Source organism: Phoxinus phoxinus (assembly GCF_949152265.1).
Source record: "Phoxinus phoxinus genome assembly, chromosome: 9".
In the NCBI taxonomy this organism is placed as follows: Eukaryota; Metazoa; Chordata; class Actinopteri; order Cypriniformes; family Leuciscidae; genus Phoxinus; species Phoxinus phoxinus.
The window spans coordinates 35,048,653-35,066,676 of NC_136884.1; the positions used below are offsets into that span (position 1 = coordinate 35,048,653).

The window sequence follows — 18,024 nt, forward strand, 5'->3', positions numbered from 1 at the left end:
ACATCAGACACCAGCTCTCTGAATCAGCTGCACTTCTTTTAGTACATACTCTGATTCTCCCTCACTTGTCGTATTGTATAACAACTTGGTCACAAGCAGATGCAACTACCCTTAAGCCTGTGTACTCCCTTCATAAACAAATCATGAAAGTGTTAGATAAAAAACCAAGGGACTACCATCATTGTACAATTTTGAAAAGGTTAAATTTTTTAAGTTTTAATAATTTTGTATTTTATACTGATGTGTGCCTGATGTACAAAATTATTAATAATCTCGCTCCACCCCCTCTTCAGGGATATGTGACCCATAACGGAGGTGCAGGTAGGACTAGAGCATCTGCCAGGGGAGATTTGGTACCGCAGTTCAGAAAAACAGCCTTTGGGCAAAAAGCTTTCTCAGTTAGAGTAGTGGGGCTGTGGAATTCCTTACCTACAAACATTCGAAGCCTCAATAGCTTCTCAATTTTTAAAAATAAGCTTAAGTGCTGGCTACTATCTCAACAGATCTGCAACCATTAATGACTGTGTTGTACATTATCTGTTTTATATTCTGGTTTTAAATTTTATATCTCTTGACCTGTATGTATTGTGATGTTTTATGTTGTTTATGAGTAATGTATGTTATTTTATTTGTTTACCTGCCCAGGGACAGCAGATGTAAACTAGCTATTAGCTAATTCTGGTGCAATTATTTGTAGTTGTGCATTGTCCCTGTAAAAATAAACAATAAAATGAAATGAATGAAGTAATGCGTATGTAGAGATGGGAATTGATAAGAATTTAACGATTCCGATTCCATTATCGATATTGCTTATCGATCCGATTCCTTATCGATTCTCATTGGGTGAGGGAATAGGTACAAATTTGTTTGTTTGTATTAACTCGCTTTAATATCTGATCAGAAGACACAGCACAGAGCACATATACACAAATTATGAGTATCAACCTCAGAACAAACCTAAAAGTAGGTGAGCTACTTCTCAAAGGAAGTCCAGGGACCTATAGCCTAGGGCAGTGTTTCTCAACCAGTATGCCATGGCACGCTAGTGTGTGCCTTGAAAGATTATCAAGAAGAGTGCCTTACTTCACATTCATTGGTCCAGACAAAAAAATAAATAAAACTGCCATGTATGTGCCATAAAAACTAAAAAAAACAGACTGAAAACAGTCAAGGAAGAGCATGTGCCTTTTGGAATATGAACAGTGCTCATTTGGATTCAACCTGAAACAAAACGTGAGTGAGCGAGAGTGTGCGCGCGCGTGTGTGTGTGTGAGAGCTTGTGTGTGAGCGCGAGATAGTGTGTGAGTGAGCATGTGTGCGTTTGTGTGTGTGTGAGTGAGTGAGCGAGAGTGTGTGCGTGTGTGCGTGAGCGCGAGATAGCGTGTGAGCGCTAGTGAGGGAGTGTATATGTGCGCTCGCGTGTGTGTGAGTGAACATGTGTGCGGTTGTGTGAGTGAGTGAGCACGAGTGTGTGTGTGTGCAGTGAGTGCGTATGTATGTGTGCGAGTGAATGTGTGTGAGACGGCACGCGATGGCTGGTCGGAAAGCAACATGGCGTCCCGTTAAAGGCCTCATTATACTTCTGCGTCGAACTTCTGCCTCTGCCATGTTTGCCGTGTTCTGAATCAAAACAACGCAGCGCTTGTGTGACGTCATGACACATTTGCAACGAGCGGAACCGATACGCAGGCATGCTAACGGTTCCAAGGAATTGATTCACTGGGCACCGGTTCTGAAGAAGAATCGGTTCTCGGTTCCCATCCCTATGCGTATGAAAGCAACAAGATGTACAGTTTCTCAAACGCGTCCTAATTAGCTCTGACCACACCGACGCGCACAAGAGCAATTGACATGCAAATCATCCACGTAAAGGAACGCAGACATGTAAACGCCCTCATTACCTCAAAAACAAAGAGACTTCAGTACTCCTCTGCTTTTTATTAAGATTGGAAGACACATTGTGTTTGTGCTGTATACCTTAGATTTACCTCAGAAGAAGTAGTAAAACGCGATTTGAAGATGAGAAAGATTTTTAAGGTAAGAAATTTCCATTCATAATAGTAAGCATGTTATTGTTATATAAACTTTATATTGTAGCAACTAGTCAAACTGGTGCCAGACTAAAATGTATGTATGTATATATATATATATATATATATATATATATATATATATATATATATATATATATATATATATTAATAGCGATAATAAATAGCACGTGTACTTTCTTAAGTTCTCCACTACCGACAGCAGAACCGATAACATCCAGCGGTCTTTCATAATTCAGCACCGGGACCCGTTTATTAAAAAGGTATTAAAAAGGTGATCGCCTCAGATATGTGCTTGTTTAAAGGGGTCATATAATTAATTTTTTTTTTTAAGGTAATATGATTCTTTAGGGAAAGTTTGTAATATACTTTAAATAAAAATTATCATTAGTATTGTAAGAAAACACCCATTTGAAAGTGTGCAAAACATCATTCCCGGCAACATCTGTGTAACAGTCCACTAAAGGCAAGCTGAACTGAACCCATGTGCAGTTTATTGCATAAGTGAACAGATACAAAATAAACAAAAGGCTTGACTTGAAATAACATTAATTAAATTTGAAACATAACACTCAAGCTTTTTGTGTTGCAAGCTTTAGAAACAATTAACTGTCACTCTTCCTTCATCATTATACATGCATATGTTTATTAAAACTGAACCCAACATTTTTGAGAGCTTTGAAACAGTGAATAAAAAAACAAAAATTGATTGTTCATTCAAATATTTATAAAGCTTAATTTCTTTTATTACTAGCTTGAACTTGCCATCAAGCTGCACTACACTTATGAGACTAGACAACTCGATAATGATAAACATTGATACAACATGATATTATGCACAATTTTGGACCTTTAACGCAGACGCAAAGCATGCTGGGTAACCAATAGAACAACAGTATAAAGCGAGAGTGTTTTTTTTTGTGTGTTTTTTTCAGGTGTGTGTGATTTCTCTGTTGTTGCTCACATGCTTTTCAATCTCACACAAAGTCACGGAGGAACCACTAGAAACCTCAAATCCAGCATAGAGGGGTTCAGTGAATATGGAGGTGAATGTGTGTAAGTGTATGAGTGTGTGTGTGCCAGAAACACTGTAGAAAGACAGAATGCCGGCTGACACGTCCACATACACTCCAAATCTATTTGAAGAGCCTGAAGGGACACATATGCCAGTTTCCTTACTATTGTGGCAGACTTTGAATCCACCATCAGAGTAGTTCAGACTCCAGGAGTTTTCATTGAATCCAAACCAACAGTTTTCACTCCTTCCTTTCCTGCTGATTCCTTTATATGCCACTGATATTTCAGCATTTACAATTAATTCAGCCTCCCAGTAACAGCGTCCAGATAGACTCTCACTACACAGAACCTGACGACGCTTATCAAATCTCTCTAGATTATCAGGATATGACTGGACCTCTTCCACATATGTCACCTTTCTGTTCTTCTCAGACAGAATGAGATGAGTGTTTGCTGAGTTTGGATCCAGTGTGAGATCACACGCATCTGAACACAAGAGGAGGCACATTTATAACACATCAATATTCACTAAAAGCAGTGTGTCTGTGTGTGTACAAGTTTGGCTAGACTTGTAAGGGCCAAATGTTCTCACTTATATATTGAAATATTAGGACAACAGAAATTTTTACTGGTCCTCACTAGTAAAAAAGACTTATAAATTGGCCAAAACATGTAAACTTTAAATCTAGTGTTTTGCATATGTTTCTGTGATAGGTAGGTTAAGGGGTAGGGGTAGGAGTGGGTTTGGCAATAGAAAATATAATGAATCTAATATAAAAACCAATGAAAGTCTAAACAATGTCCTCACTAATACAGTGAAAAAAATGTCTGTGTGTTTGGATCTGGTGATCACAGACATCTGAACACAAGAAGAGACATTTCTAACACAAAAAAAATACTAAAGTTGTGTGTGTGTGTGTGTGTGTGTGTGTGTGTGTGTGTGTGTGTGTGTGTGTGTACATACATTTGCGTAGTCCTTCTATAATCCTGAATTCTCCTCCACAATCCACACTATAAAACACAAAAACACAGTCTCACATTCTGCACATCTGATACAATCAGTACACACACACCACACCTCTTCATGGTTAACATACTTTAATTTTTCCAGTGTGCAGTTTGGATCCACACATTTTTCAGAGAGCAGCATGACTCCTGAATCTCCTGGGTGATTGTAGCTCAGATCCAGCTCTCTCAGGTGTGAGGTGTTTGAACTCAGAGCTGAAGACAAATAACCACAGCCTTCCTCTGTCACCATACAGCCAGACAATCTACAAAAGGCAAGTGAAGTTTATTTATATAGCACATTTCATACACAGTGGTAATTCAAAGGGCTTTACATAGAAATAATTAAAATAATCTAAAGAAATAAGAACCGTTTAGAATAGAATAGAACTAAATGGGAAAGCCAGTGAGGAGTCCATTACAAAAATCCACCCTGCTGGTGATGAAAGCATGCAGAAGTTTCTCTTGACTGAAAACAAAGCATCTAATTCTTGCAATATTTTTCAGATGATAGTATGCTGATTTAGTTATTGCTTAGACATGACTACTGAAGCTAAGGTCTGACTCCTGAATCACACCGAGATTCCTGACTTGATTTTTAGTTGTTTGACCCCTAGCGTCAAGGTATGTGTTCACCTTGAGAACTTCCTTTTTGTTTCCAAATGCAATGACATCAGTTTTGTCTTTGTTTAACTTAAAGTTTGTCACATCCAACTGTTGACTTCATATTAGATTGGTTTGCTGTACGGCTTGGAAAGACCTTAGACTTTCTAGCATGTAATATACAAAAATAGAGAAAGATACAGGCACACTGCGTTCCCGCTTGTTCTGTAAACATTTGAGAAAGTTACTGTTATCATAGCTGGGACACATATCACTGAGAGCTGGTATCAGTTGTTTTTGGTTTTTGGTTCACCTAGAGCAGACGGAGGAGGGTGTGGGTCCTCGCATTGTGGCAGAGACTGAAGATAAAGACTAAGCAGGACACTTTCCATGAATATTCAGATAAGGCCTAAAAAATCAGAATGCTTCTCAATTGTTGACATTTTTTATAAACATCTTTTTTTTTTTTTTTACATTTGCAAACATTTCGAAGCCCAAATTATTTTATGGAAAACCATTCACCTCAGTATCTCCAGCTGACAGTTTGGACTTTTCAGTCCACCAGAAAGAAGCTCCACTCCAGAATCCTGCAGGTCATTGTTACTCAGGTCCAGCTCTCTCAGAACAGAGTTTGAGGATTGTAAAACTAAAGACAAACGTTCACAGGACTGAGCAGTGAGATTACAGTACTGTAGCCTGTGTAGAGAACAAAACAAACAGCAGCAGTATTGCTTATTAGGTAGCTTTTATAATCTAGAGCTTGGAAAAAACTTTTGACTGAATTATGCAAGTAAAACTAAAACTATTATATCTCCATAAAACATCAAAACAGTATTTATAGCAGTATAAATTAATGTAAAGAAGCCTCTTACAGTGCTCTTCTGGTGTTTTTGATCACTGGCAGCAGTCTCATCAGTGCTTCATCAGATCTTCTGTATTTCTGCAGTTCAAACATCTCTTGAGCCTCTTCTGACATCAGGAGCACAAACACCAGACCAGACCACTGAGCAGAGGACAGATTCTGTGCTGAAAGTTTTCCTGAGCTCAGATTCTTCTGGATTTCCTCCACAAAGTCATCTTTCAGTTCACTCAGACAATGGAAGAGATTGATGGTCTTCTCTACTGATTCCACTTTCTCTATTTTCTTTTTGATATAGTCAACAGTGTTTTTCATGTCCTCTGTTCTGTGTTCCAGTCCTGGCAGTAGTTCCTTCAGGTCAGTCTGATTGGACTCCAGTGAGAGACCCAGGAGGAACCGAAGGAAAAGGTCCAGATGTCCGTTTGTGCTTTCTAAAGCCTTCTTGACTGCAGCCTTGTGAAGCTTAAACAGTGGCTTTTTGGACCATTTCCATAGCAGTTTTTCTTTCCAGGATTGAGGAAATAGTTCAGCTTTCTCATCTTTGCCCATCATATACACATAAAGAGCAGCAAGGAATTCCTGTACGCTGAGATGTACGAAGCTGTAAACACTTCTTGCTGAAAAAGCCCTTTCTTCCTGAAAGATCTGAGTGCATAACCCACAGAACACAGACCCTTCGTTGACATCTAGTCCACATTCCTCAAAATCTTTTTTGTAGAAAATCAGGTTTCCTTTCTCCAGCTGTTGAAAGGCCAGTTTCCCAAGCTTCAGAATAATCTGATCAAAAGGCACTGCATTGGCTTTAGGCTCAGCACAGTATTTTTCTTTCATCTGTTGCTGCTGAGAAATTAAGAAGCTTATGTACATCCCTGTGAGAGTTGTGGGAGTTTTGTCATTGCTCTCTCGAGACAGTAGAGGCTGGAGAACAGTGAGAAAGATCCAGCAGAAGACCGGGATGTGGCACATGATGTACAGGCTCCTGGATTTCTTGATGTGACGAATGAGATTTACAGCAACATCAGGACTGCTGTTATTTTTGAAGTATTGCTCTTTCTGTTCATCGTTAAATCCTCGCACCTCTGTCACTTGATCAATGTAGTTTCGGGGTATCAGACTGGATGCTGCTGGTCTGGAGGTGATCCAGATGAGAGCAGAGGGAACCAGATGTCTCTTGATTAGGCTTGTAACTATCTTACTTACTGTTGTTTTTTCGTGAACATCTGTAAATCTGCCACCCTCTTTAAAGCTCAAAGTGAAGCGAAATTCATCCAGTCCATCAAAAATGAACAAGACTTTACCATCACCTTTAGGAAGAGAGGGCAGTTCTTTAGGATCACTAAAGAAGTGTTCGTGAAGCAGTCCCATGAGACTGCAGTTCTCTGTAATCAGGTTTAGCTCACGGAATGGCAGAGGAAAAATGAAGGTTATATCCTGATTTTCTTTTCCTTCAGCCCAGTCAAGGATGAATTTATTGACAGAGACAGTTTTTCCTACGCCTGCGATCCCCATCATCAGTACCTTTGTGTTTTGTTTAAACATGTCATTACACTGGATTGCCGTCTCCTTGGCAGTCAGTCGGTTGTGATTTGATTCGATCTGTCTCACCTCGTGCTCGTTCACTCTTCCTCCAGTCTCATTCTCCACCACATATAAATCAGTGTAAATATCGTTCAGGTTTTTCTGATGACCTGTCTCTGAATTACCAACCAATATCTGCTTGTAGTCCTGTTTTAATTTGTTCTTCAGTCTGCGGGTGTTCTCTGTGTAATCATGAAGAGTAGCTTGACTGTCTGCAGTTGAGCCTTTAAGAAATAGGAGAAAAGACAGCATAAATTCCTGCTTCAACTATATTCAAATGAATCACACTCTTACTACAATAGTGTTTACATGCACATCTTACACTGATTATGCTGAAGTTGACAACATATATGGTGATGTAAATGCCTTGACTAATGCTGACTCGAATGCAATTGGTTTCAATTTAGAAATTTATGAATTTACCCCAGCTCTGTCTAGAATGAGCTCCAACAGCAGCAAATGTATTAATATTGCCATCAGCCTGATCTGTGTGTGTGTGAGAGAGAGAGAGAGAGAGAGAGAGAGAGAGAGAGAGAGAGAGAGAGAGAGAGGATCATTCACTGTGAAACATAAATCACACAAGCAAAGAGGAAAGTTTACAGTCACAGCAAATTAAATGTTACCTTGCTTGTGATTGTTCTCCAGCTGCTCAGCCAGATCATTCTGGTTAATCTTCCTCAGGATCTCCACCGTGATCTTCACAGCTTTTTCTGGTCCAAAACATGCTACCATCTTATCCACAGTTTTTAATCTATCTGCATTCTCCATTTCAGAATTGAATATATGCTTATCATTCTTTAAGCGCCATTGAAACTCCTTCAGATCACCTTCTACCAGGTCCTTAAGTGAGTTTAACAGCAGCTCTTTAACAGACGCCATCATCCTTTACTGACTCACAGCTGCAAGACAAGAAGAAAATGATCTGAATTAGCTCTTAACATGTGGACCTAAGCATTCAAATGTTATATGGGCTATGAATTGAAGTTGTAATCAAATGCCCCTCGTCCAAATTCATCTGTTAAACAGTCACTGATCCCTCAGTGACTCGCACAAGAGTCACATACAGGGCTTAATTTGTGCTAGATCCTGCCAGAACAGGATCCTGGACCTCTCAGGTTTTGACTGAAATTAGGTTTTTGCTAAAAACAACCAAAATTATCTATCAATGGGGTAAGAAAAATAATCTGTAACGCTTTAGATTACAGCCCAGAAAGTACCGCAAAAGTCAAATTAATTTATACCGTACCCTGTAACTTCATGGAACAAGAGTATATTTTCCCAATATTAAAAAAATAAAATAAACTTGCAATAATTTTAGTTTTACCTGGCATACTCATACATGGAACCCGAACTTTTGCTATAAAAAAAACGAATTGCTGTTTAAATGGATAGATATCCTGTAATAAAATGCCTTTATTGGTTCACTATTATTACAAAAAGTGTGTTCTTGTAAAATTTCTCCCGAACATAAGATTGTTGCCTATGATAATAGTAGAATAAGTACCCTTTAGTTCCAGAATACTTACAGTATAAATAATTAGTTAATTTTCCTGGTTGTTACTAGAGGTCTGCTTCCCGACCCTAGCTATGGTTCATCAGCCAGCAAGAGGAGGTACATCGCAGATTTGGGAGAGGGTGCTTGCAGCGAAGAAGGGATTTTTTTTAAAATCAAGGAAATTTCTCTGGCATTTCTTTCTTTTTGCTGTATCGAAAACGTACTTAACCGTGACACCACTGTGTCGTACCGAACCGAAACGTGAATTTTGTGAACAGTTACACCCCTACTTATTACAGATGATTATCTACCTCAAAGTTTGCCTTGATTGTTCTATGTTTACACTTTCACATTGCACACATTATGTAACATTTTGCCTTAATAATGTGGATAAATAAAACAAAAAAACAGTGGTTTAAATTCAAACTTTTCTTTTCTACTTGTCTTTAAAAAAAAAATGTAATAATTTTTTTAAATAATTATCGATACCGAACGATATGAAACATTATATCACGATAATTTTTTTAGCTATATCGCACAGCCCTAAATTCTACATTCCAGTTTTACGTGTGCAAATATACAGAAACATATTTCATCAGAGAAATGAAAGGGAAAACTGTTTTGAAACAATAGTACAGTGTACACCTACACTTTGATCATATGCCTTCAGCTGCCAGATGCGCACAAGTGTTGATGTGGGCAATTGACTGCTATACAGAATAATGTAGTAGGTTAGTAAGTGGGGATTTGAGTACATAACATGCTGTTTTCAGTATCGTTTTGTACACGTGCTGGGACCTGCGCCCACCCTGTCACCCCGCCGCTCTCATATACACTTTGCGTTCCAACACCTTATTATTTACATATTAACCACTGATCACACACAAACACTGACACACAAAAGCAGGAGGTCAAGGTCTGACTCAGAATATGTTACTGTAGACAGACTAAATTATGAAAATACACATTGACAATCTAAATAAATGAATTGAAATAAAGGTTGTGAGATGAATGTGCAAAGATACAGTCATCCGAGCTGCATCAAAAAGTTGTTGTGTAAATCTGTTATAATTACTCAAATTATTGATCAAGATCAAATTATTGTTTTGAGTTTTTTTAACAACCAAAAAACAGATATGCGCAGCTGTCTGGTAAGTCTCAAATCAATATGAACGGTTACATGACACTTTGTTTTAAATCAATATCTTTTAGTATTATATAAAGTAATATTTACTAACCATGAATAATGACGATGTAGATGTTTCTTGTTCCTCCACTGAACAGGCGTCTTGAGCAGAAGTTCTGAAACTTCTTTCAATTTAGCTTTTGGATAAAGGACCGGGGGGAAGGTTTTTTCTTCTGAACTTAAACCTGTTAAACCAGAACCTGTTTTTCAAGAGAAAAACAACACAGGAGTGAAACCATGCAGAGACATGCCATTTAGCAGAATGATTGCGAAATTACAGAAAGAGACAAACAACACTGACAAAGACAAATAAACAGAGATAGACAAATAACACTGAAATATTTATGAGACTAAATGACATACAGAAATAGACAGACAGCACTGTCTGCAGAGGTTTCTTTGTGCTCAGAGTGGCATTATCAACATTGCGCCACACGTTCTGAGCCTTTTACTGGGACGCGATAAAGTTCAAAGTTCAAAGCCTTTATTGTCAAACGCACAGTTCACTGTACAATGAAATTCTTACTTTGCTTTCCACCATGAATTCCGTTAATAGAAAAGACTAAAATATACATAAGTAGAAGAAACATAAATTACAAATATACATATAATTTATCAATATGTAAACAGTGCAATATAACAGTATAGTTAGTGTCAGTGCGAGTCGCATATGTACATCCGTGAGTGACTGCGGTGTGGTATGAATGTATAAGATAAGAAGGCTGTGTTGAGGTAGATAAGATGGCTGCTGGATAGAAACGGTTGCTCTGTATTCGTCTACAGAGGGAAATCAGGCGAATACTCTCGTTTATTGCATGGGTGACGAGGAGGAAGACATTCTGCAAGGATTAAAGTGTCAGCTGTTGCATCTCTAATTATTTAAGCTCATGAGATGCACGTGCACCTGCTCATCCATCATCCTCTGAAACAGAACAGGGGCTGCTCGAAACCGCATACTCACTGAGTAGGTACTTACTTTCAATAACCACTTACTTAACGAGCGCTAAAAGAGTAGGTACTTTATAGTCTTATCTCGTTAAGTATGAATGCGAGCCGTACATCACCCGCCATGTTGACGTTATCCTTTGACCTACAACGCGTTATTACAAGCGCAACAACTTTAAAGATATGAATGATACGTTTAATTCATCTATCTGTAAATATCTTGATATTGATTAAACTTGCTCATTTTGTGGTATTGTTGAAGAAACTGCTGCCCATTTATTTTGTGAATACATTTAGGGTTGATTTAAGTTGTTATATTTTAAACCCTACTAATGTGGCCCGCAGTTTTATCCTTATAACGATATATTTTTTTATTAAGAAACCCCAAAATCGCCATCTCTTGAATATGTTGTTAATTTCTTTATTTTATACTCAAAAAGTTTCTCCTTTAAGGTTTCCTCTTTTTCTTGATGAATTTATCTCTCGTTTCATCCCTCTGTCACGGGAGGAACACAGGAAGCAAAAGCAGGTACTCAGAATATTTATTGTTACACAAAGAAGTACTCAGTCCACTATCCACTAGGCTGGCGATTCAGGCTCACGCAGGGACCCGATGGTCAGACGAGTGCAGGTGAAGTGAGTAGTGCTGATCCAATCCAGGTGCCGACGTGAAGTGAATAGGAATACCACACGGAACAGGAAACACAGAAGGAACCCAAGACACGACCGATCTCATGGAGAGGAACAAACAACAATCCGACACTGAAACAGAGAATGAGGTGAGTATTTATGGGAGATGGAACGAGCTGCAGCTGTGAGTGATAATGATGGTAATCAGCTGGAGCGCTGATAGACACGTGAGCGGGACAACGCCCACTCACACATAAACAAACAAAGACACGAGACGAAAAGGAGGCAATGCACTTGACCACCGTGACAGTACCCCTCCCTCTAGGAACGCCTCACGGCGTTCCCAGTCTCCCTTACCTGTCGATTGTAATCATCGATCAGAGAGTGATCCAGGATGCCACTGGTAGGAACCCAACTTCTCTCCTCTGGACCGTAACCTTCCCAGTCCACCAAGTACTGAAATCCGCGTCCCCTCCGCCTAGAGTCCAGAATGCGACGGACCGAATAGGATGGTTCCCCATCTACGAGACGCGGCGGTGGGGGAACCGGGACAGGCGGATTAATGCGAGAAAAGAAAACGGGCTTAATTTTAGACACATGGAATACCGGATGAATTCTCTTGTACGCTAGAGGAAGGTTGAGGCGGACTGCCACCGGACTAACAATCTTGGTGACAGAAAACGGGCCAATGAATTTAGGAGCTAATTTATTAGACACGGAGCGGAGCGGAATATTCTTGGTAGAAAGCCACACTTTGGAACCGACGACGTATACGGGAGGCCTAGACCGGTGGCGATCGGCCTTGGCCTTGGTGCGTGCCCGTACACGGAGGAGAGTCTCCCGGGCTCTCGTCCATGTGCGGTGACACCTCTGGACAAAGGCGTGAGCAGAGGGGACCGCGACTTCGGATTCCAGACTAGGAAAAACAGGTGGCTGGTATCCTATACTACACTTAAAAGGAGAAAGGCCCGAAGACGATACTGGCAACGAATTGTGGGCGTACTCCACCATAGACAGTTGCTGACACCAGGAGGAAGGATTCTTCGCAGCCGTACATCGCAAAGTTCTTTCCAAATCCTGGTTGGCTCTCTCAGTTTGACCATTGCTCTGGGGGTGGAACCCCGAAGACAGACTGACCGTCGCCCCCAGCAGCTTACAAAACTCTCGCCAAAATTTGGACACGAATTGGGGTCCCCTGTCGGAAACCACGTCTGTCGGGAGGCCATGTAACCGAAAGACATGATTAACGACTGCAACCGCTGTCTCCTTGGCTGAGGGCAATTTGGGCAAGGGAATAAAGTGAGCTGCCTTCGAGAACCGGTCCACCACGGTTAAAACTACCGTGTTACCCTGGGAGGGTGGGAGGGCGGTAACAAAATCTAGCGAGATATGGGACCAGGGTCTCGAAGGCACCGACAGCGGTTGGAGTAGCCCATCTGGGGGTCGATTGGACGCCTTGCCAATGGCACAGACTGAGCAAGCCAAAACAAAATCGTGAACGTCGCGAGCCATAAGCGGCCACCAGAATCGTTGTTTGACTACAAATAGAGTACGACTAACTCCTGGATGACAGGCTAGACTAGAAGAGTGACCCCACTGAATGACGTCTGGACGAAGTTTCTCTGGCACAAATAAACGGTTAGTAGGACACCGGATCGGAGGCGTTACCCCTTCTAGAGCCTGCTTGACTCTCGACTCGACCTCCCAAGTGAGCGCAGAGATAATTAAGTTCTCAGGAAAAATGCGCTCGGGAGTAGATGCGTGTTCGGAACGATCAAAAATACGCGACAAAGAATCGGGTTTGATGTTTTTGGAACCCGGACGATACGAGAGGGAAAAATCGAAACGGCCGAAAAAAAGTGCCCACCGAGCCTGCCTGGAGTTCAACCTTTTGGCGGTCCTAATATATTCCAAATTCTTATGATCGGTCCAGACCATAAAGGGTACCCCTGACCCCTCTAACCAGTGGCGCCATTCTTCCAAGGCTAACTTGACTGCCAACAACTCCCTGTTGCCAATGTCGTAATTACACTCAGCAGGTGATAGACGATGAGACAAAAACGCGCACGGATGCATCTTGTTGTCTGAAGGAGAGCGTTGGGAAAGAACTGCGCCTACCCCCACCTCTGACGCGTCGACCTCCACCACGAACTGACGTGAAGGATCAGGGGCGATGAGAATGGGAGCCGAAACAAAGCGGCTCTTGAGTTTGGAAAAAGCAGTTTCGGCTGCTTCTGTCCACCTGAACGCAGTTCTGGGGGAGGTCAAGGCAGTCAGAGGCGCGGCTAGTTGGCTAAAGTTGCGAATGAAACGCCGGTAGAAATTGGCGAACCCCAGAAACCTCTGTAGGGCCTTACGGGAATCTGGGTTTGGCCAGTCTACCACAGCCTTAACTTTGTCAGGATCCATACGCATTCCCTCAGCCGACACGATGTGTCCTAAGAAAGGAACCGACTGTGCATGAAAAACGCATTTCTCCGCCTTGACAAAAAGCCCATTCTCTAACAACCTTTGGAGTACTCGTCGGACGTGCTGCACATGTTCCTGGAGAGACGAAGAAAAAATCAGAATGTCATCCAGGTAAACATAAATAAACTGATCGATCATGTCTCGCAGCACGTCATTGACGAGTGCCTGAAAGACTGCTGGACTATTGGACAGCCCGAAGGGCATGACCAAATATTCAAAGTGTCCTCTAGGGGTGTTAAAAGCAGTCTTCCATTCATCCCCCTTCCTGATGCGGACCAAATGATAAGCATTACGTAAGTCTAATTTTGTGAAGAGAGACGCTCCCTGCAACCTCTCGAAGGCTGAAGACATCAGCGGCAAAGGATAAGTATTCTTCACCGTGATGTTGTTCAGCCCCCGGTAGTCAATACAAGGTCGCAGTGATCCGTCCTTCTTCCCCACAAAAAAAAACCCCGCCCCCGCCGGAGATGAAGAAGATCGGATGAACCCAGAAGCTAGAGAATCAGAAATATATTTCTCCATAGCCTGCCTCTCAGGAACCGAGAGTGAATAAATCTTGCCTTTAGGCGGAGACGTACCTGGCAGTAAATCTATAGCACAGTCGTAGGGACGATGCGGAGGAAGAGAAGCAGCCCTTGACTTACTGAACACTTCTCTCAGGTCGCGGTACTCCGAGGGCACGTTTGACAAATCCATCACCTCCTCCTGTAACACAGGAACAGACACCACAGAACATGCAGACACAAGACAAGACTTATGACACTCAGTGCTCCAGGCTGATATGGTTCTCTGTTTCCAGTCAATGCGTGGGTTGTGATGATCTAACCAGGGATGACCAAGAACAATGGGTGTGTGCTGAGAGTCCATGATGTAAAATGCAATGGTTTCTGCGTGGTTTCCTGAGGTGATGAGTGTGAGATCCTCCGTGATCTGAGAAATGGCTGGAAGAGGCTGTCCATTGAGAGCATGTACCGTGATTCTCTGGGGAAGTGTTCTGAGGGGAATTTGAAACTGTAACGCGAAAGAGTGATCCATAAAATTACCTTCTGCCCCGGAGTCCACCAGTGCGGTGCATGGGTGATCGTGGATAGACCATCGGAGTCTTACCGGGAGGATGGTGGATGTGGATGAGGACTTCTCGGCGGAGATCCCACCCGATAGTAGCCTCAAACTTACTATCGGGCTTGGCCTTTTACCGGGCAGGCGAATGCAAAGTGCCCCGCTCCGCCGCAATACAAGCAAAGGCCTTGGGACCTCCGCCTCTCCCTCTCCTCCCGGGAAAGCCGAGCTCTACCCACCTGCATAGGCTCGTGATCGAAGGGACCGGCCGCGTCCATGCCACTGGACCGTAGATGTTCCCTACCTCCGCGAGGCATGTCTGATGGCGCTCGTGGTCCCACCCGAGCTAGGCGAGAGTCCACCCTCAGGGCCAGATCCATAAGATTGTTAAGGGAGGTGGGCAGGTCCAGGGCGTAGATCTCCCTCTGGACGCGGTCGGCCAGCCCATGCAGGAACCTATCCCACTGCGCCTCCTCGTTCCAGCGACACTCGGCCGCCAGGGTCTTAAATTCGATGGCGTAGTCAGACACCGAACGATCCCCCTGGCGCAGTTCTGATAAGACCCTGGCAGCCTCTCTCCCCGCAACCGCACGGTCGAACACTCTCCTCATCTCGGCTGAGAGTGCCTGGAACGAGGAACAGCAGGTCTCCTGGTTCTCCCACACCGCCGTTCCCCATAGTGCCGCTCTCCCAGTCAGCAACGTGAGTACGAAGGCCACCTTAGATTCCTCCCTCTCGAAGATTCTGGGCTGCAGGGCGAAATGCATGCCACAACGTGTAAGAAATGGACGACAGAAGTTGGGCTCACCAGAATATGGTTCCGGAGTGGGTAAGCGGGGCTCCGACTGGGAGGCGGGCACTGGTGGAGTGGGAGGAACAGGCGGTGGAGCTGGCGCAGCGGGAGGTTGCAGCTGTTGAAAACGCTGGGTAAGCTCGGACACCTGCGAGACGAGAGCCTGAATCGCACGCGCTGCTTCCTCCTGATGCCGATCCTGTGCATCCATCCTCTGAATGCTAGCGCGCACAAAATCGTCCATGGTTGCTGAAGTTCCACCTGCTGCTTCCATGATGTGGTCGGATTGTTCTGTCACGGGAGGAACACAGGAAGCAAAAGCAGGTACTCAGAATATTTATTGTTACACAAAGAAGTACTCAGTCCACTATCCACTAGGCTGGCGATTCAGGCTCACGCAGGGACCCGATGGTCAGACGAGTGCAGGTGAAGTGAGTAGTGCTGATCCAATCCAGGTGCCGACGTGAAGTGAATAGGAATACCACACGGAACAGGAAACACAGAAGGAACCCAAGACACGACCGATCTCATGGAGAGGAACAAACAACAATCCGACACTGAAACAGAGAATGAGGTGAGTATTTATGGGAGATGGAACGAGCTGCAGCTGTGAGTGATAATGATGGTAATCAGCTGGAGCGCTGATAGACACGTGAGCGGGACAACGCCCACTCACACATAAACAAACAAAGACACGAGACGAAAAGGAGGCAATGCACTTGACCACCGTGACACCCTCAGACTTATAACAAAAAATTTTTTTTAAATGTATTTTAAAGAACTGTTTAAAGATATTTAGCCTTGTTATTGTTCTTTTTTCCAGTGTATAAATATCACATTATGACGTACACAAACCAATGATCTTTATGTTTTCTGTTCTGTCATTATGATTGTTCATTGTTAGATACAACTATGGTATCTTTCCATGATCTAGTATGTAAAAAGTTTAAATGATGAGCGACAGGTGCACTAACACTTCATAACATCAGTAACTCGACAGCCCAACCTAGAACAGTTTTCCTCGGCGTCTGTAATGTCTGCACAAAGGAGACGGGCAGCTGCTCGAAGATCTCTCCTTTGGAGAAAACTGTTGATTTTATACTCGAAAAATTTAAGTATCGCTCCTTAAAAATTAATATTACCTCAGAATGAATTGCATTGTTAGCCCACCCCAAAACTTAAACAAAATAATAATATTAAATGCTGACCAATACTTAATTATATTACTTTTTTTATGTACTAAAAAATATATAATTTAATAAAACAAGCAAAATGTCATTTGTTTTGTCATATGACATGCATGAATACACACTAGATAACGGCAGTGAAACATTTCAATTGTCAGTCAAGCAATGAATTAACGCATACATTGATTAAATCATTATATTTCATATACTGACAACAATAAGAAACAAATAAATTAGTAAAAGAACAAATAAAAGTAACCATCACAATAAACAAATGCATATACAAGTCAACAACACATGAAACAAATCTTTATTCAAACTAGAATCATGTATTTACAGGCGCTGAACCACATCTACTGCCATCTCAACACAGCGGTTCCCATTCTGCGGCTTTATTCTGATTAATTCACCAGAGGTGAGCCGTGCTGGAGCTTCGCTTCAAAATCTGAGGCAATAAGGGCAGATGGAGTGATGGAGGGTCTCATAAGGGCAGATGGAGTGATGGAGGGTCTCATAAGGGCAGATGGAGTGATGGAGGGACTCATAAGGGCAGATGGAGTGATGGAGGGACTCGTAATGGCAGATGGAGTGATGGAGGGTCTCATAAGGGCAGATGGAGTGATGGAGGGTCTCATAAGGGCAGATGGAGGGACTCATAAGGGCAGATGGAGTGATGGAGGGACTCGTAATGGCAGATGGAGTGATGGAGGGTCTCATAAGGGCAGATGGAGTGATAGAGGGACTCATAAGGGCAGATGGAGTGATGGAGGGACTCATAAGGGCAGATGGAGTGATGGAGGGACTCATAAGGGCAGATGGAGTGATGGAGGGTCTCATAAGGGCAGATGGAGTGATGGAGGGACACGTAATGGCAGGTGGAGTGATGGAGGGTCTCATAAGGGCAGATGGAGTGATAGAGGGACTCATAAGGGCAGATGGAGTGATGGAGGGACTCGTAATGGCAGGTGGAGTGATGGAGGGTCTCATAAGGGCCGGTGGAGTGATGGAGGGTCTCATAAGGGCAGATGGAGTGATGGAGGGACTCATAAGGGCAGATGGAGTGATGGAGGGTCTCATAAGGGCAGGTGGAGTGATGGAGGGTCTCATAAGGGCAGATGGAGTGATGGAGGGTCTCATAATGGCAGGT

General features: G+C 42.7%; 1 protein-coding gene across 1 annotated transcript in view; it reads right to left on the reverse strand.

The window, feature by feature from the left end:
* The window catches only part of LOC307004551 (uncharacterized protein), a 30,901-nt gene extending 20,913 nt beyond the window's left edge, over nt 1–9,988 (reverse strand). Inside the window, exons 1-8 of the mRNA XM_079623868.1 lie at nt 9,847–9,988; nt 7,737–8,012; nt 7,537–7,599; nt 5,549–7,337; nt 5,199–5,372; nt 4,166–4,339; nt 4,033–4,079; nt 2,990–3,554 (exon numbers count right to left, since the gene is read on the reverse strand). Coding sequence (XP_079479994.1) covers nt 2,990–3,554; nt 4,033–4,079; nt 4,166–4,339; nt 5,199–5,372; nt 5,549–7,337; nt 7,537–7,599; nt 7,737–7,995 — 3,071 coding nt within the window. The 5' untranslated portion in view covers nt 7,996–8,012; nt 9,847–9,988. The remainder of the gene's footprint in view (nt 1–2,989; nt 3,555–4,032; nt 4,080–4,165; nt 4,340–5,198; nt 5,373–5,548; nt 7,338–7,536; nt 7,600–7,736; nt 8,013–9,846) is intronic.
* Between the last annotated feature and the right edge of the window lie 8,036 nt (nt 9,989–18,024).